The sequence below is a fragment of the Scomber scombrus genome, chromosome 5 (genome assembly GCF_963691925.1).
Source record: "Scomber scombrus chromosome 5, fScoSco1.1, whole genome shotgun sequence".
In the NCBI taxonomy this organism is placed as follows: domain Eukaryota; kingdom Metazoa; phylum Chordata; class Actinopteri; order Scombriformes; family Scombridae; genus Scomber; species Scomber scombrus.
Genome location: NC_084974.1, coordinates 23,526,134 through 23,547,287, shown reverse-complemented (window position 1 = coordinate 23,547,287; position 21,154 = coordinate 23,526,134). Strand labels below are relative to the sequence as shown.

The window sequence follows — 21,154 nt, the reverse complement described above, 5'->3', positions numbered from 1 at the left end:
GTAACATGTTAAATTTGAGCAGCAAAGCAGTGGATTGATTTCATTGGCAGACTTGGGGCGCTGCAAATTCAAATGAGAGAATCAATCAAAAACATGCAAAGCAAAATTAATATTGTTCAACATATAGCCTAAGCTTTTTACAGAAAAACTTTCATGTTGTAACAGATTACAGTTACATTTATTCCATCTGCACATTCAGATACAATTTCCTCCCCCATTATGCACCACTGCGTGCTGAACTGCCACAATGTCATGATGTTACTTCTTTTCCTTGTGGTTGTGTTACAGTCATGTTATTAAGGTCAATATTGAAATTAAAGTTGTGGTGACAATGCTAACAAATGTTCCAGCTGTGTCTCCATTGATGCCAGGCTTTACTGCTGTATTCAAAAGGTCACGCTGCATGTGATACTGAGCAAACTACATAATGCAAGTAAACAGGCATCAGTCATTCAAGCATCATAGACACACTCACAACACACACATGCCCTCATTACCATTTAACAACACAAGGCATAATTTGCATACAAAATGAACAAACTCCACCACTTCAGATTTCTGTTCCATCAAAGTTGGAGTTTGCTGTGATGATTTTTTGTTACTTCTTTCCCTTTGGTAAATACACTGTTGTCCATAAAGTTGGAATAATTTTGTTTTCAGACACATTCCTCTTTTTATTTTCTATTTATACACATCACTAATCACCTTTGACCAGGTGCAATGAGATTGATCAGTACAATTTTGAGCATATAAACACTTTATCTATCAAGAATAAATCACATTGTCACAATCATTTCATGAGAAGAAGTGAAAAATATTTTATTCCAACTTTATGGGCAACACTGTATATTGACTGTACCAAATGTTAGGTTTTAGGTTGGAAAGCAGTGCAATATTTCCAATGTGCCAAAAAAATCATGATGGATAGGAGCAGTTATGCATTAAATAGACTGAGTCATTTGAATATGTAAACCTAGTCTGTGTTGTTATTCTGTCCTAACACGCTCCAGATACAGGAGAGTGCTCAACAAAGGCCTGAGTCACTGATAGATTTATTCATGAGACACTCATTTCAATGCAGGAAAAATAATCTGTATGCCTTTGATGTGTGTGTCTTAGTATTTGCGAGCGTGCCTCTCCAGAAAAAATAAATACATCTGTAAAATAAGGCTTTGTTGTGTGGTTACAAATGGTCATGATGCCTTATTTGCTGAGGACTAAGCTGTTTGGAGAAGCAAGAACGTGCTGCTGCAGGTTGAAGACTGTGACCTCTTATTATCTACTGGAGATACTTAACTCAGGGAAAACACTGTTCTCACTTGTATGAGACAATTCATAATTTATGCTCAATTTATGCTTTTCTGTTCCAAATCATTTTCCAGCAGAGTGGTTCAGAGTAATGGCTGCTGATAATAAGATGATTGATGGACTCATGTCTTAATGATGATATTTGGTTCCGTTTGGCAATTTATTGTTTCAAGCAGTCCAAACATTTTGTTGGAACCTGTTTATTCTCTGAAGAAAAATAAATTAGAAGAAACACTTGATAAAAATAGATTTTCGTTTAGTTTATATAGGAATTTATCAGCTATGCTAGGCTCTAGGTATGACAAGGTTGGTAAATGGACTGTACTTATATAGCGCTTTTCTAGTCTTTTTGACTACCCAAAGCGCTTTTACACTACATGTCACATTTACCTATTCATACACTGATAAGCAGGCTGCCACGCAGGGTGCCAACCTACTCATTAGGAGGAGACTAATATTCACTCACACATTCATACACTAATGGTGCAGCCCATGGACACATCAACATGTGGACTAGAGGAGCCGGGAATCGAACAAACAAGCTTATGATTCACTCTACCTCCCGAGCCACAACTGCCCCAACAGATCGGAAATATCTCAACAATTATTAGATGAATTGTAGTGAAATCAGGTACAGATATTCATGGTGCCCAGAGGATAAATTCTATTGACTCTGTTGATCCTTAAATGGATTTACCAGACACTCATTTTTCCTAGATGATAACATTTTCTGCAGATATCCATGTTGCCCAGATGATAAATCCTAAAAACTTTGATAATCTCAGCTGACTTCTCCTTTATCCCCGCCATGAGGTAGATATTTGTGGTTTTAGGTGGAATATCTCAACATCTGTTGGATGGATTGCCATGAAATTTGGTATTGATATTTGTGTCTCCCTCAGGATGAACTGTAATCATTTTGGTCCCTTCAACTTTTTATTAAGTGCCATAATCTGGTCTAAATTACAGCTTGTCTAATATGGTTTATGGCTAATTACCTGAAACACATTGATGAAATGTCCATTATCCCCAGCTGTACTTAGTGCTTAGAGCTAAGTAGTGTATTTTAGCATGTCATCAATAATGCCAAAGTCTTCACATAGTCACTAGCAAAGACTTGAGACTCTTAAGGGCCGTCCACACTAAGAACGATAACGATAACTAACTATAACTATAACGACAACGATGTGATCATCCACACTTACGAATGATAACATCCTGTAGACAGTGGTGCCAAGCACATGCTGCAGGTTCCAGCTGCGTTGGCAGCAAAAAAATGTATTGATGACATCTTACCGCTGTATGTTTTTACGGAGAAATACAAATAAAAAGATTAATTGATATATGCAGGTTTTGAAGTTTTACTGGAAATGTCACACTGGATGCAGATTTTGTCATGCTGTATGATTTATGGGAAGGATCTTGATTGGCTGTCAGCTGTCATTCATCAAATCACACTGAAAGTTATCTCAACGATCATTCAACACTGTCATTGTCGTTATAGTTGTGGTGTGGGCTCTGTCCTCCACTTGAGATACAATGATTTTAATACTATATATTTATAGTTAGGGCCCGAGCGGCGACTGCAAGTCGCCTGGCGAAAGCCCTATTGACATTCGTTCATGCCCCAACGTGCAAGTGACCCCAAAGTGCAAGTGACCCCAAAGTAATCAAGTAATCATGTGGTATGGAAGACCCCCGGGGAAAAATGCTATATTGAAATTGTAATGTTTATTATTATTATTATTATTCTTCCGACATTTCGTGCCCCAATTTCGCCCCTTTCCCAAATGCGAAAATGCTTATACTTTTGCACGGACGTCAGGCCTCATCCGAAATTCGATATTTTTGGGTGGTCGCACATGGTCGACGCAGAATGGCGGAATAGCGCCCCCTACAAAGTCCAAAAATGCCCATAGGGAATTTTGCTAACTTTGTCCTATGCTCACAAAATTCGGTACACATATGTATTATACCCACATATGCAAAAAAGCCTCTTGACCTCATGACCTCAACCCAACAGGAAGTCGGCCATTTTGGTTTTGATTTTTCCCGCCTAAAATTAACTCCTTCGACAGCGTTCGCCCGATCAAGTTCAAATTAGGTACGCAACATCTCCAGACCTAGCTGAGCTTAAGTTGTGATCTGCGCATCCGTACGTCAAAGGGCGTGTCTGCCAGGGCTCAACTAACTTTGGCATGCTCGCCATGTACATACGAGTGGCTCTCACGCCCACATACTTCATCCAATCAGCTTCAAACTTGCTGGACATGATGATGGCTCCGCCCTGAACGTCCCAATATATTTACTTCCCACGTAACTCATAGCGCCCCCCGGTGGTAACAGGAAGTTAACTAAGATTCATTCAAATTACATACTTTGCCCCATCAACTTCATTCAGAACCAGTTGGTGAAGCTACATTATGAAGACTGTGAAGCTACGAGTAATGGCGTCCGTTTGGCGACGCGGCGACCATCAATTCCTCGCCATGAAAATACGTTTGGCTTTTTGATGGCTTTATTGAACTCGTATCATCATGAAAATTGGTACACAGGTCCAGGATGCCGACCTCAACGTCTCCATTCTCTCATAGGCGATCTCACTCGTGTCGCCCCCTAGTGGAAACAGGAAGTGCCATATTTTACATCATCATTGTGCGATTTCCACAAAACTTCACATATGTAATCACTGTCCCACCCTGAACGCAACCGCTTGTGTTTTGTTACACTCTACTGCCCCCTGGTGGATGAACCATCAAGCTCTCATAACTCCTTCATGCTTTGTCCAATTCACTCCAAACTTCACATGACTGATGAGTGGCCGCCCTGAACACACCAGACCATATGTGTAACTACCTGTGACTGCCCCCTACTGGATGAACGAAACATTGCATTTTTGGCCTCCTTCCAGGTTTTTTCTCACTTTCTGCTTCACGCCACAGCCCCGCCATGCCTCAGGCCCCGCGGTGGCATGGGTGAGCGAGGGCCCGCCATCGCCGCTTGCGGCTTTAATTCCATTTGAAATAGGGTAACTAGCAATCTGTAACCTATTACATTTCCAAAGTAACCTTCCCAACCCTGCATGTTCCTCAAGACAGTGATAGTGATCTATATATGTTGGGTTTTTGTATATTAAATGTACCTTACATCATGATTAGTTTAAGTATCTGTCTAATATGCATATTGCTACTAATTTATTTATCATGTAAAGAAGTGTAGATGACAACATTGCCACGCTAAATAAATTATTAGTGGCCACAAGGAAACGCTTCACTTAAAAATTCTTCAACATAACACTTAGGTGGTTTAAATTATATGCCCCCATCAAACAGTATGCAAACTTTATGAGATGGAGCTAATCACACATGCAAAATGGCTCCAAAAGCCTTGAGCCCAAATTTGTAATGAAGCCAAGTCCTCTAAATAGCCCTGTTAACGTGATGATGAGGTAATCCAATCCATTTCATACTCTCAAACTATTTACAGTCCATACATTCACTAATTCTGCCTTCTTGTAATAATTGGCATTTCTTTTCCCTCCCATGTTTCCCCCATATATATGGCTCTGAGCATCAGTATTCACAAGCATTTCAGCTGTCCCAGTGGGATTGAGCAAAGGGAAAACACAGTCAGCACCCTGGATAGCTCCCCAGGGTCCTGCTAAGACGTGTTGCCAATGGAAGTTATACAGATAAGTAGTAGAGAGTAGATACAAGTGTTACTCTGTCTGTGTGCTGCATTCAAGTCAGCACATAATGTACACCTGGTTCCAAATCCACCGTCAGTAAGTTCACTCCCAGTTCCAGTCCTGCAGGTACAAGTCTCTCAGCTTCTTGGTGACGGAGAATCTTCTTAACCCAGGTACAAAAACCGCCAAGTGGGACCTGCTGTTTATATGCTCATGGAGTTGGAAACAAGCAGCCTATGCTGATGCCCATCAGCTTTCCCCGCTCCCTCTTTTGCTATCTTTCTGTCTCTTTCTCTCTCTCAAGGAAAGCTCACTGCTGGTGGTCCCAGCAGAAACAAACCTCCCCTCAGGCTTACTACCGTCTGGTCCAGCTCAGCATGCTTAAGGAAAGAAGAGCCTGAGTGACAACAAGAAGGATTTGTTTTGCTGTTCTTTCACCAAACCTATAGCCTATTTTAATTTTCTTTTTTGCAGTACAGCTGGTCTCCAGGAGTACTTTCACTGTGAAACCTGCCAGAAATTCACCCTTGACTGCCATTAATGATACAGAGTCAGCTTGACATGTGGTGGAGTGTCTAGATGGTGCTTAACACTGTTAAATTACGCTGACTTCTGCAGTCCACTGTTATAGCCAGACTGCAGCTCACACTTTTCCAGAATGTCATCATTTCAACTCTAACTATCCCAGTATAGTGTACAGTTTACAGTATATTGCCTATGAATTACACTGAAAATAAATATCAGCTGTATAATACTTGAAAATAGTCGGGGTGCTGAGCTCAATAAATGATTCTTAACAAAGTCCGCTAAAATGTCCACATGTCCTGCTGTAGCCACTGTCGAGCTGACCCATGCTGGTCTGGGGTCATAAAAAAGGGTTGTTTATATTTGATTTGCATACATCTAAAAAGGAAATAGGTTTCCTCAAATGCACAAATGTAACCAAAGGTCACTGCCCTCATGCAGCTCCTCACTCAGTAACAACATGACTGAGAAAGCAATGAAATACAGGAGGAAGAGTGCCCACTAAAGCAGTATTGCCAAACTGAATAAACAAGATTTGGCATAATTCACAAACCTTTATGTCAAACATGGTCATGAATATTAAGTAAACTGCAGGTTAATCTCTTTATCAAACAATATTCGTAAATGATTTGTAGAGATTGTGTTGAACTGAGTAAAAGTCCACTTCCCCTACATGACTGTAGCTCATGAAATGTTGCATTAAGACTTTGCAGAAACCACTTTGCAGCTTGCTGTCTCATAATACAACACTCTGGAGAAGTGATGAAGCAGGTTTAAAAACTTGTAGTTTGCTCTTTCATGAGCATCATCATGAGCGTGCGATTCTCCAGCTCTCTGCTCTTTTCTAGGCCTTGCCTGCACCACAACTCGATTTTTAATACATTTGTTAATAACTAAGAAAAAAGAACTCCTCACCGCACAAAATCTACAAATTGCTTTCAGATGGCACAAAGAATTAGATGGCATCAATCATTCATTTCCCACATTGTAATAAATGTGGTTTATTACTTTCAGAGGGAAAGTCAGACATTGATGCAGTGTTAATGAAGACACTAACTCTAACCAGCATTAGGATGTAAAAGCTCAAACTAAATCTTCAGTCTTCAGTTGAGTGAAAGATCCTGGTTTGGGCTCTTGACTGGATCACAGATCAGAGGCTCAGCTTTGCAGCCCGGCTTGACAGGAAGTCTGTTCCTGTTCGCACACATTGAGTGAAATCTCTAAGATCAATGGATCTTGAGAACTGTGTTTTTAAAGGATTAACCACTGATCTTACATAGTATAAAGATATATTTACAGATCCTGTACTAGTCGATTTATCATGAACTCTCCTTCATGCTGTAATGATACCGTCAACACTTCAGGCACCACACTGGAGCAAAAGCACAGGCCATTTTTTTTCTTTTCTTAAATTATTTATCACTTTGTTTTCTTGTCTATAAACTCTACCTTCTCATAAAAAATGAAGGCCACAATTTTGCAGTTGAAGTCCACATAACAAAGTTGCCATCCCTGTTGCTGGTGAATCACTGCTGGATGAGATCAATATTGAGACATCCACATCCAGCTACCTCTAAATGACTGAGTGTCGATCTCGTCAAATCCTTAAGCATTATCCATACAGTAGGAAATACTTGAGAGGCACTTTCTCTCTTTATAAATCCCATTAGGCAACAGCAGCATCTCATGAGGGATTAGATATTAACAAAACACACCAGCTGACTGATTCCTCACCGCCAGCTGTGTGACAGCTTGGCCCGCTGTAGAAAAGTTTAATGGCACTCGACGAATACAGTAAACTGCTTTTTTTTAATATTTTGAAGCAGAAGTATTGAATGTGCAACTAAAGTAAATGAACACAGAAACATACAGAATGATGCATACAGTATATTTACACATCTATGTTGTTGGAAGGTAAACCATATTATTTTCAGAGTGAGTTAAACCACTCATAAATGCCATCATTCGGCATGTAAGTGATACTGTAATCTATCAAATGTAAAATTGTTTGTTTTTGGCTTGTATATTCAAATGTGTGCAATACATACATGCAAATATCTGTATATGATTGATTGATTGATTTTAATTTATTATTGTGTCATGCACAAAGTGTCCAGTCTAAAACAGGCTTTCAAGACACCATGAAAAAGAAACAAAAAAGAAGAGCCCACGTACCAGATACAGGTAATGCTAAACAAATAACCTTCCTGATGTTTTTTCCAAGCTTAAGAGCCAAAAGTAGCCAACTTATAAACATTAAAATTAAACAACCATGCCTTTCTGTCATCATCAGAGCACCAAAACAATTTCTAGATTTTGATTCTGGACATTTCATTAAATATCGGTGTTCTTAACTCATTATAAAAAAGGACAATACAGAAGATGATGTGATTCGTTCACACAATTCACATAACCATCCTCTTGAATATTTTTAAATCCGCCAACATCTATCTCTCTCATATATATATATATATATATATATATATATATATATATATATATATATATATATATATATATATATATATATATATATATATATATATATATATATATACATATACATATACATATACATATACATATACATATACATATACATATATATATATATATATATATATATATATATATATATATATATATATATATATGTATGAATAGATGAATGGATAGATGAGAATTGCAGTGCTCCTGTGTTTTTAATTTCGAGATAAATGTCTTTGAAAGGTTTGGCATTACAGTCACCATCATAATATGTGGGACTTAAACATAAGCGTAAAGTTGGAATCTGTCTTGTTTTTTTACTCTCAAGTTGTTGGAAAGTTATTCTGCATTAGGTGCTACTAGTTCCTATTTGTACACTAATCATGGATGAAAAAAACAACTTTAAGAAAATAAGAAGAGAGAAAAGATATTTGACAATTAAAGTCATAGGGAGCATCTTTTTTTAAGTGGCTCCATGGACATTTATCCACAATGGACATCACTGGAAATACTTATCTGCAATAATCCCAGCAGTATGTGTTTGACATCTGTATAGTCTGGTTTGACTGGTTTATGGCACTGAGAAAATGGATGTGATTTTTTATGCGTTTCATTTAAGTGTCTCCCTGACTTCCCTTCACTTCAGAGCATGAATGAACTATCTCTACCACTCAGATTTACCGGTCTAAAAATCCAAAATGGTGACTTTCTAGCTACAAGCCTGCTGTGATACCACCACTCAACCAACATGCTGTGTATAGCAGCATTTCTGTTTGTGTATAACAGTTCTGGAGATTCAAGATTCAATAAGTTTATTGTCTTAAGCATACTGTAGTAAAAACACAGAGGTTCAGACAATGCAATGAAATTCTTACTTTGCTGCTCTCCCTTATATACAACAATAACAAATACACTCACCGGACATGACAAAAAGATGCACACAACAATAATATATTAAAGTTTTTTTTTTTTTTAAAGATAATTTAAAAAAAGGCTAAGAAGAATAAAATTAAGTTAGATGAAAAAATAATAATAATAAAATTAAATAGGCAATAGAAGTGCCAAAAACCTGAGTAAAATGTAGTGTTTGTCTGTTTCACATTGTCTAGTTGACTCTCTAACCACAAATCATTTCCTATTCACCAAACAACATTCAACATTCATTCAAACAGGAACAACAAATTAAATATGCTGCGAATATCTCCATGCATATTAAAAATCGACCCTGCCAGAGTATCTGGCTATTACTGTGTGCTGTGCAGCCAATTTTCCAGGTGGCAGTTTAATGTTGCACCAATGAATTAATATTTTTGGAGGTCTGGAGTAGTCTAGTTTGTTTGCTGCCTATAAGGCTGCCACTGCTGACTCGGGCGGACTGTTATTGATCAGGTTTGTGTTCTGCAGGCCGGGGTGATTACTCTCAGACAGACTACAAAACAAAAGGGTTCATACACATAGGCTCAGCTACAGTACAGACGTGAAGTCGGAGAGAGAGAAGCCAACACACCACAGATGCTCCTAGCGAGATAAGGAGTGCAGAGAATAATGCATTACTCTACTTTCTTTTAGTTCAGATGAGGAGGATGCTGCTGGTTTTGTAACACTACTGTTTTTGAGCACATTAGTCAGTTTTCCAACCTTTAAATAAAAAAACCTGTCATGAGTCTATCTATTGTTACCAGCCTTTCAGTATGCCGCATAATGAGTGGATCTGTCTGGTAACAGGAAATGTTATCTGAAACACAAAGCTCCATATGGGATTTGGATTCTGCAGTTTGTACGACATAAACTTAATAATCTCTTAAATCATCAACATCTTTTTTGCTTTTTTGCTTTCATACTGCAGCCAATCTTGTTCTTCAACTTTTGGTAACTTTTTCCCCCCCGTAGTGTCAGTTTTTACATCCCTCTCCAGCTGGCATGAAGCGTAACTAAACACAAAGCTGCAGTGAGTTTATAATCATTTGTATGCAGCACCATACTCCAGGTGCAATTATTTTAATCTTACTTTGTTGCAATGTTGTGCTCTTATACATAAATTAACTGAAAATGTGTATAAACAGACTAAAGCTGGCTTTGGCTGCAGCTGAAAACATAAAGCATGTATTCCCCACAACAGATTATTACTTCAACATTGAAGTGCTACTAAATAAATTCATCAAATTAAAACAAATTCATTAGGTATGTTTTTCAAGTTATGGTAACATGATGATGATGATGATTATGGCAGGTAGCGGGAGCTAAATCTTTTTAAAGTCCCCATTAAATGACACTCTTACTTCCTTTGATTTATTGTATTTCTTGTTGAAACAGGACATCAGGGCGGGAAATACTGCAGGGAGGCATCATTTGCAAGTATAAAGCAATACGATATCCGTTTGGGAGAGAGGCATAATTTTATTTTAAGGGACATGTGGACAAGAGAGGATGTTGAAAGATTTATGAAGATTTTATTGGTTGAAATTTCAATTTACACCCACCAGTGCAGAATGATATCACCATTTTTTTATTCTGTTCATATTCTGCTTTACAGGAAGTATGTGAAGTCATTTAATGGGGACTTTAAAGGAAAATTAAGCATGAGTTTACTGAGAAGCCTCACCATGGAGCTCCTCCACAGAGATGCTGGCCAGCATGTCGCTGTCACTGTCCGACAGCGAGCGACTCAGGTAGTTCCCCTTGTAGAGCAGGCCTGCCGTCACATGGTGGAACGGCATCTTCTCCCTGAGAGACGACAGAAACAGATGGAAACATTTAGACGGCGGTGAAGGAAGGAAGAGAGGGAAATGAAGAGGAGATTTCCCTCTTGGGGTTGTTTTGGGAGATTAATTCTGAACGACCAAAGCACACTACACGTAACACATGTTTCTAAATAACGTTCATCAGCAGGAGAGCTACATGTGTGATATTTCATGATTGTCACAGATTTATTGTACATGAAACCTGTCAACAAGCATTTAAATTAGCCACTTATCAAAAATGCAGAGATAAAAATTAACCTGTGAGGCACATTAACTCCCTTTCTAAGTCAAGTAAAAACACAACATGAACAACGTGTGAACCCCATAATCAGCTAAGAGGGAGCTGGTTTACCCATTTGTGATACTGGTGAAGCTAAAACAAATGATCATCCAATGGGCACAACACAAACGAGATCCATAAATGAAGCAGAACTCATTCGCTAAATGGGAAAATCACACAGTGAGCGAGACTCATATAACCAGAGGTGAACACAGTGCTGGTGTGTGCTGGTGTGTGTTGGTGTGTGTGTGTGTGTGTATGTGTATGTGTGTGTGTGTGTGTGCGCGCGGCGTGGCATGACGTGCACGTGCGTACTGTATGTGCAAATTCGACTGAGGCAATTAATTATTCAATAAAGTGAAGCCCATGGGCACAGGAGGAAAATAAGAGCGTGGAGATTTGGACAACTACTTCCTCCTCTCTAATTGGATTTCGTCTCGATGATCACTTTGAGGAGACGCTTCTGAGACAGAACGAGCAGTTCAAAATAAGCTGAAACATCACACCGAGAGTGCGGTGCAGAAGACAGCTCTGAAGCATTTTGCTTCTCGCTGTGTTTCTCTTTCACCACTTGAACTCTGCTTCATTTCTATTCAGAATCCAGCATAGCTTCACCATGACAATAACTTTAATAGCACATTCTCTCAACATTTAATGACGCATTTAAAAGTGACACATGGTTTTTGTACACTAGAGGACACGTTTGCTGCGCATACAGATCGATTCTTTGGGTTTTAAGCAGCATCTACAGAGGTAACTCAAGGTTTATGACCATTATTATCAATAGACAAATGTGGGCTGCTTTTCCAGGTTACAAACCAAATGAATAAATATGTGCTCTATTTAGGTGAATCAGTCCTATTCCACAGCTTGGAAATGTTTCTAGTTTCCTTCCACACATCTCTTATCACTCATAAATCACACATCGACGGGTCATTCATCATTGTGGTACTGCCTTTTAATAAAGAACTGTTAACGAAACAAAGGGTTTATAAGTTGGTTTAATGATGAATGTTATTTATCATACAGGATGTGAACTTTTGACTGGTACTGTGATGTTTATACTGTAGCACCTTCTTTTAACACAAAAGTAAGACATACATATATAACACAATTAGACACCTTAAATTGACAGTTTGTTCACTTGCAGAGCACCCAGACCACAATGACACAGTTATACCTGCCAGTGGAAAAGGCTTACTATGAAGTGAGAATCTCATGTCTCTTTATTTTATGAGCAGGAAGCTCAATAATAAAGGGAACCAGGGTACACAATTAACTTTTCATTGATAAAATAAACCAAGTTGGACCTAAAAACAAATTAATTTCATTTTGAAATGACCCGACCTGAAAAAAGTGAAAGGAAATTGTCCTTGTAATAACTGTCCACATAACCAGCAAATAAAATAAATTAAAAGATAAAATGTGTATTGTATTTCATTTTAGCACCACTAGCCACGTTTGAAGTCATATCTCTCCACTATATTTCACTGGCAAACATCCGTTACCCCACAAATTGAAAACCGGTCCCTACATCTTTCTTGTTTGTCAGGTTAATAAGTATGCATATCAAGACGCCCGCAACTATGCCTCAAGCTCTTTTTACGACCTTCTTTTCTCACATGTTAGGGTTGGGGTTTTTCAATTTCTAATCCATCAATTATTCAGTCACCTCTTAGCTGTCATTACGAATATTACAATAATCTCTCTTTTTTGCTTGTTCCATATTATCTTTACGTGCCAAAGCCATACATTCTCAGCTGTTTAATGCAGGTGCACGCTATTCTGCGTCTACTTTGCTGTGTCCAAGAAGAAATATTGATCAGAATGAGTAACCACGCAGGTAAAGAATTTACATGTTTCATTAGAGTACATTTTTCAGGAGCAGACTGAGCATTCAGCGTTAAATAAATCAATGGCTTGTTTTGAAAACCTGAATGACTGTGAAATGGTTTTAAAAGCAACAGAGCGAAGATTGGAAATTGGGGGAATACATTAAAAAATTATGTTATGCAGCTTAAACTTTTGCCCTTTGGTTTAACAGTGGCAAAAGTGACTGTGTGTTTGTTTAATGTGTTTTTCGATAAGCATGGGGTGTAATTGTGGCGCTCATTGGGAAATTTTTCACGTTTCTGGCACTTTTGGCCCTGCTTTGTTCAGTAATATGCTTAGTTAAGACCTCACATTAACCAGCACTGAGTGGAGGACGGACATGAGATTTAGCATCAAGGACCAGGAAGTTGTTGATGTTATTGACCATGACACTGAGACAAGACAAGATGCAGGAGAAGAAGTCCAGAGACTGGACCTAGAATCAAAGTGAAGAGCCAGCGTCTCTTAATTCTTTACAGTGGTGGAAGAAGTATTCAAGTCCTTTTATTTATATAATTTATATTATGAGTAAAAGTACCAATACAGGAATATAAACAAATCCATTACATTTAAAAGTGATGCACTCTTACTTAAGTAGGATTTTTCATGCATTAGTATTGTTAGCTTGAGCTAGTCAAAGTATTACAGTAAAAGTACATAAGTATTATGGGCTTGATGTAGTCAAAGTATTACGGTAAAAGTACATAAGTATTATGGGCTTGATGTAGTTAAAGTATTACGGTAAAAGTACATAAGTATTATGGGCTTGATGTAGGTAAAGTATTACAGTAAAAGTACATAAGTATTATGGGCTTGATGTAGGTAAAGTATTACAGTAAAAGTACATAAGTATTATGGGCTTGATGTAGGTAAAGTATTACAGTAAAAGTACATAAGTATTATGGGCTTGATGTAGGTAAAGTATTACAGTAAAAGTACATAAGTATTATGGGCTTGATGTAGTTAAAGTATTACAGTAAAAGTACATAAGTATTATGGGCTTGATGTAGTTAAAGTATTACAGTTAAAGTACATAAGTATTATGGGCTTGATGTAGTCAAAGTATTACAGTAAAAGTACATAAGTATTATGGGCTTGATGTAGGTAAAGTATTACAGTTAAAGTACATAAGTATTATGGGCTTGATGTAGTCAAAGTATTACAGTAAAAGTACATAAGTATTATGGGCTTGATGTAGTTAAAGTATTACAGTAAAAGTACATAAGTATTATGGGCTTGATGTAGTTAAAGTATTACAGTAAAAGTACATAAGTATTATGGGCTTGATGTAGTTAAAGTATTACAGTAAAAGTACATAAGTATTATGAGCTTGATGTAGGTAAAGTATTACAGTAAAAGTACATAAGTATTATGAACTTGATGTAGGTAAAGTATTACAGTAAAAGTACATAAGTATTATGGGCTTGATGTAGTTAAAGTATTACAGTAAAAGTACATAAGTATTATGGGCTTGATGTAGTTAAAGTATTACAGTAAAAGTACATAAGTATTATGGGCTTGATGTAGTTAAAGTATTACAGTAAAAGTACATAAGTATATGTACACGTAATATATGACATCATTAGATTATTAATAGTGAAGCATCAGTGTTAGAGCAGCATGTTACTGTTGTAGCTGCTGGAGGTGGAGCTAGTTTACACTACTTATACAGTCAGCTAGTTTAGTCCAGTGGTTCCCAACCTAGGGGTGGGGCCCCTCTACCAGATAAATGTGAGGGGTCGTGAGATGATTTATGGAAGAGGAAAGAAGAAAAAACAAAGTTCTGATACACAAATCTGTTTCCAGTTTTTAGACTTTTTCTCTAATCTTTGAATTTAGTGAAGTATTGGATCATTTGACCATTTATTGAAATGAAACCATGTGAGAAGTTTTGAGGGGAACATCACTATTTGGAGGAGCTGTTAACAACTCATAGACATCTGAAATGGGAGCTGGACTACACACTGCTTTTTGTAAGACACTGGTTTCATAATTTACAATGTGTTGTATTTTAAAAGCTTGTTATATTATCCATTGTGTCAAATCTTCATCTTAAAAGTAACTAAAGCTGTCAAATAAAGGTAGTGGAGTAGAAAGTACAATATTTCCCTCTGAAATGTAGTGGAGTGGAAATATAAAGTAGCATCTAATGGAAACACCCAAGTAAAGTACAAGAACGTTTTACTTAAGTAAAACACTTGAGTAAATGTACTTAATTACTTTCCACCATTAGTTCTTTGGTCACACTTTTTTACATGTCAAAGAGAAATACTGCAAAAAAAGTTCTCTCTTTTTATCTGATTGCTGTAGTTACTTTTACAAAGTCTTTATAAAGATAATATGCTGAAATAGTAAAACTCCTGATCTTCAACCCTTGAGGAAGACAGCGGAGAACAGAGCTGTTCACATCCTTCAGCATCATTAAACTTGATTAAATTGATCAAGGTCTCTGCTGAACGAGATAATTTGCCCTTCAGGAGCACAGCCACATACAGTAATCACTTCAATCCGAAAGTGATCACCACAGCTTCAACCAAGACATCTTCCTGCTCCCCCCAACCCCCATCAAATCACTATTCGCTGCATATGGTGATATACAGGTTGAAAAGAATAAGGCGAGGAGTCTGGGATTTAATACTCTGATTGACTGGCTGATAAAAATAAGCCATAGAAATGACTTAGAGATATGATCACTGCATGGCACCTCAGCATTTTACTAAGCAAGCTGCTCTGCCAAATTCTGCATCCTCAACTCTTTGAAGAGAGATAAACACTTTTTTCTCTCATTACTAAACCGCAACTATGGATATTCAGTGACCATTTATCTATCAATTACTTATTTGTTTGATTGCTTAATCTATGAACAATCATAAAAAGGTGAAAAATACAAAATAAAATTAGCAGAGAACAAGGTGTCTTCAGTGGAGCTGCATGTAGACTAACACTAAAAGCAGATGATCAAACCTGCCCTACTTTTATGGGACAGTAACTCAAATGTTACATCACGGTGAGGCCATTAGCTGATGCTGTTATCCGAAGTGACTTTCAGTGGGCGAGGCAGCCGGGAGTCGGGAGACGACGTCTGGCTCAAGGACACGTTGAACTGACAAGAAGAGCGTGTGTGTGTTGAAGTGTGCACTAGCTGGGATTGGACCTGTGGCATTTAATCACAGGAACAACCTGCCACTCTGCTGTTTCTTGTGCAACAAATTTAGGCCGCGACGTCTTTCCACACAATGATCAAACCATCACAAGAAGTCGACTCATAAGAGCTGAGTGACTTGAAATGACGGCTGCAGATAGGTCACACTTTGGTAATTCAATTTTAACAATAGCCTTCCCACACTACACCTGGCACATGGAAAGTAATCAGTTGATTACATGGTTTTAAAACTTCCCATTTTCCGAGTTTAGAAAAAAAGGCTTCACACAGTATCTACCAAACTGGATTACAGTGAAGTATCTATCCCTCTTTCCCCTTGATTCCTGTCTGACTATAGTGTTCTATCTAATAAAGGCAAAAATGACAAGAATGTTACATTAAAAAAAACACCAAAAAAACAACTTTTTAAAAATGTTTATACCCATTCAGCCACAATGAAATTCCTCTAAAGGTAGCCTAACACATAGACAAACTATTATAGCATCATAATAGCCTTTTCAAGACGTCCAGTGTTGTTAAGGCTGGGTCACAGCAGAACTGAACCCAATTACAGCAGAAACGTACAGTAAATAAAACTATCCCCACCCCCCCTCCCTAAAGTTGGGTGCAAGCCTTAAAGGGAAAACACTTCTGACACTTCAAGGATAAGACAAAAATGACATGACTAATCAATACATCTTGACCCTGGAGGAAGAAGCAGTACGGTTTAATTACGCTGTCGCCATTTTAATGACGCGTGTCCTCAAAGAACCGACGGTAAGGCGAAAATGAACCCAGCAACTAAATATCATAGATTAGTGTCCCATCTTGAACATACAAACACGGAGGTGTGGTTAAGAGGTCGGGATCATTAATGGGCTGGATGAAGAGGACAGACATGACAGTTTTTATAAATCATTTAGTCTCTTGTTTTGTGCTAAAATGTCAAATAAATAAATAAAAATAGTGAAAAATGTCCAACCAACAATATAAAAACAGAGAAAAGAAGCACATTCCCACATTTGAGAAGCAGCTGTTCGTAGGCTTTGCTTCATAAAAGACTTAAATGATTACCTAATTATGACTCCTTTAATTAAATGATTCATTATTCACTTTAGCACTAATGATTGTGAGTTGTAATAATATACTGCATCAGTATATTACTACACTTGATATTTTCCAATTAGGCAAATAGTCTGTTCCAAGATATTGTTTTGAGGAGATAATATTGTGCCCTTTTGAAATATTGAGCAGTAATTAGATGATTTTTGTCCAAAGCAGATATTATGAAGCCTGACAGTAAACAGGCTATTTCTACACCTGGATCTCCTCCAGTGTATTGAAGCTGAAATGTAATTACATGGCAGTCAGTACCTAAAGTGCCAACCTCCTCCTCCCTCTTTTTTCTATAAGAAAATTACTAATCAACTCATGAACACGCCAGAGTACCAAAGCAGAGCTCGTTTCTGAGTCTTGACTCTTGAAGAGAGTAGAAATGCAACCTGATGAAAAGAGCGCAGCTTTATTCAAAGCTTTCTGCATGACAAGGAGGCCAGATGGCAATTTCTCATATCAGACCTTGCAGCAAAACAGCCAGTAGCAAGTGAGAGGGACACAAGCAGAACATTGTGTACCAGTAGCAGACCCTTTGGCCACCAAATCAGTTCCTTAAAGACAGCCATGACACACTGACATCTCCATGAGTGTGTGGAAAAAGGTGTGTTAGGAAAATACACCAGTCCTGTATGTATCAGGTTATCAGGCAGGATGTAATTCCTCTTTCAAGGTACAAAGAGGATGCTATTTTCATACCACTGACAAACATAAAGAAAAAACACTTAACTGTAATACCAAAAGAAAGGTGAGCTTTGCTTAAAAAAGGGCTCATCCACAATGAACCACTGCATCGCGCTCTGTTGGTTCATATCTTCTCACATATTGCTTTTTCTTATTGATTACATCCCAATCAGAGTGATGGGATGGCAAAATGAAAACACCTACCGTGACATCACAGACTGAGGTGTGGCCACAACAGGCAAATGTGTGCCAGTTTACACCCATAGAGAGCAAGCAAGCAAGCAGCAGGTTCTCAGTGTGGCTTCACTAGTTTTCCATCACTGCTACACAACATACAAAAACAACCAACTCCTAATTAAAAAGAATGTCCTGTTCAGGAAATGACAGCACTGTTAAAAAACTGAGCCATAAACTTTATATCAAGTCAGAAATGAGGTATTCTGGTCATGCCCCACTTTTTTTATTTTATTTTTTAATGGATATTCTCAGAGGCATTTGCATATAGCAAGGCAGCATGGTGCCATGTGATGACTGTCCACTCATATGGATTTGTGTAAACGTTGTCATTGACAACTCCGTACACTGCTGCAGAAAACAGACAAAGGCTAAAAAACAACCACTCCATCTAGCACGTAATGATTCACATCCATTAAATATAAATTGCTTTTAATCAGCCAACCATATTGAGTCCCAAGGTGTGCAAAATGAAACTAAGTAAACACTTACAACAATACAAATGTGTGTGCCAAAATTTGTCCTTGCAATGTATATAACAAGATGAAAAATATTACTATGGATCAAGGAGACAAGCTTGAAGCTTTTTTGAGCAATTTATAGTCAAAATACTTAACAGTACTTATAGACTGTGCAGTGGAGGCACCACAGGAAAAAAGGAATCAAACGATCTCCAAACTGAGAAAAAGAGACGGGAGTGTCCCACAGAAGTGCCAGCTATCTACACACGTAACCAGCCTCTTCCTGCAGCAACAGACTCTTTCTCTGTTTCTCCCATGCTGATTCTTACCCATATTGTTGGCTGGGATTGTATTCGGCAGGATACTGCAGCACAACAGGCTCCCTCACCGGGCTCTCCATCACGTCCTCCGCCTCGTCCCGCAGGTACGGGTTGCCCGGCAAGTCTCCGTTTACCTCTGAGGGTGTCCCCGGCGGCAGCAGGCCGGTGGGCTGCACCGCCTGAGGATCGGGCTCAGTGACCTCCTCCTCCATCAGACTCTTAGATGTAGCCGTGCCTCCAGCAGTAGCAGCAGCAGTAGCAGACTGCCTGTCCCCAAACCACTGAGCCCGGCTGCCTCCACAGTTTTAAGCTTGTCCCAGAGCAGCAGCATCGGTTCCCAGAAACCGGTTGTTAATATTTGAGCCGTGAGAGCAGGTACGATGTCTCCTCTCACGCTCCACTCCCTCCCCCTCTCTCTCTCCCTCCTTCAGACTATCTCTCTCTCTCTCCTTCTCTCTCACTCACTCTCCAGTGCAAACATTCCTCCACATGGGGAGACGGAGTTGAGGGGCTCATTAGTGAGTCCCAATGACAGACTCAGCCCTGCCTGCCTGTGGCTGTGCTCGCAAAATACACACAGAGAGAGAGAGAGAGAGAGAGAGAGAGAGAGAGAGAGAGAGGCGGGAGAGAGACAAAGGCAAAGAAAAGGAAAGAGAGGTAGACACTCTGAGGCAGACAGAGAATAAGAGCGACAGACTGTAGACAGATGAAGAAGGAAGGAGAGACCAACAAGAGCTGACAGGAAAGAAAGACACTGGGAGAAAGTCGGAACCAAGAATGGCAGATAAGGTGAAAGAACAGAGAGACTTCTTATGTGTGTGTGTGTGTGTGCATGTGCAATAGCGCGCGCGCGCGCACACACACACACACCCCCTTAACATCCCAGTGGATTATGTTTACAGTGCGCTCAGCCCGGTCAACACGTGGATGCTGTGAAGTCACATTACACAGACAGCAACACATATCCTGGAGAGCGCGCCGTGCGTAAAAGCGTGCGCCACCGTGTGGAGCAAGAGCGCGCTTTGAACGCTGCTCAACGGGAGGACGGTGGGCGGGGGGGGGGGGGGGGGGGGGGGGGGGGGCGGCAGGCATCCCAGCGGGGGGTCCACAGCGAGGTCTCTGCTGAGCACCATCACATTTCCAGTACATCACATCGAACCCCCCACCCCCACCCCAAAAACACACACATACACACACACTTCCTGTGAGCTGCCTGCAGTGTGACAGAAATTACATTCATGCAACAGCTATCATCGTCACCAACATGCTTCAGCGTCTGTACTAGCGTCTGTACTGTACTAGTCCAACTAGGAGACATTCTGCTCAGTTCATATGTTTCTGTGAAGTTATAGTCTAAAATAAATACAGCCTACCAGCTAATGTGCATCTTTAAAAGCCAAATGCGTTTTTATCTCAACAAGATTGATCATTTATTCACTGATTTATACATTACAAACTTTAAGAAACATCTTTAGGCTGCACAAAAAGATACAGTATTGATTTAAATATACATTTTAATTCACACCAGCCTATTTGTGTTTGTATAGGCTACAATAATATCAGCCTATTTCCAATCCAAACAACAGGTGTGGGCCTTTGAGGAACCCTTCTGTGATTTAACGCGGACAGAAACACATCAATGGGCTGTAAAACAAAGCTCCAGCCTAATTATTTTCCACTGGAGGACAATTATTCTCTGATTTATCCAACTTACCTTCTAGGGTGTTACGTGCTGAAGCCTATCAATCAAATCCGTTAATCGATGTCCGCAGTAGGATCCGGTTAAGAGAGTTGAAATGCACTACTCAATCAGCCTCGTTGGTCGATCCGGGTTGTTTGTGGTGTTATTAATTATTCCTTTATTTGGGAAATGCAGCGCAGTAATTTCTTCCCATCGTTAAGGAAATATGTCTCACCGGTTGGTTTGTGTGTGTTTGTGTGTGTTTTCCCCCTAATATGAAGTCCAGCACTGATCAGTCAATCCAAATTACACTTTTCGTCAAACTCTCAATTTTTAAAAAATTATGTTATTTCTTATTCCGCTCCGTATCCGGTTAATATTCACAGGCGGTGAAGTCTAGTCATGAAAAATGCTTTCATTGCCCAAGTCTGTTGACTCCAAAGTAAAGATCCATTGACTGAAGATCCACACTCACAGGTGCTAAGCGGCAGTGAGATTGATGAGAGCGGCGCGGTGGCCAAAGGAGACGCTCCAACCCAAATCAATACGCCATTGTGCAGGAGAACAGCGATTGGTTGCTTTAACTTCTGTTTGCCTTAATGGCTTAATTGTGTCATT

The 21,154-nt window shown here is 39.1% G+C and overlaps 1 protein-coding gene across 1 annotated transcript in view; it reads right to left on the bottom strand.

Moving 5' to 3' along the window:
• caln1 (calneuron 1) overlaps window positions 1-18,986 on the bottom strand; it is a 65,208-nt gene extending 46,222 nt beyond the window's left edge. Inside the window, exons 1-2 of the mRNA XM_062419462.1 lie at window positions 18,865-18,986; window positions 10,611-10,732 (exon numbers count right to left, since the gene is read on the bottom strand). Coding sequence (XP_062275446.1) covers window positions 10,611-10,732; window positions 18,865-18,935 — 193 coding nt within the window. The 5' untranslated portion in view covers window positions 18,936-18,986. The remainder of the gene's footprint in view (window positions 1-10,610; window positions 10,733-18,864) is intronic.
• Between the last annotated feature and the right edge of the window lie 2,168 nt (window positions 18,987-21,154).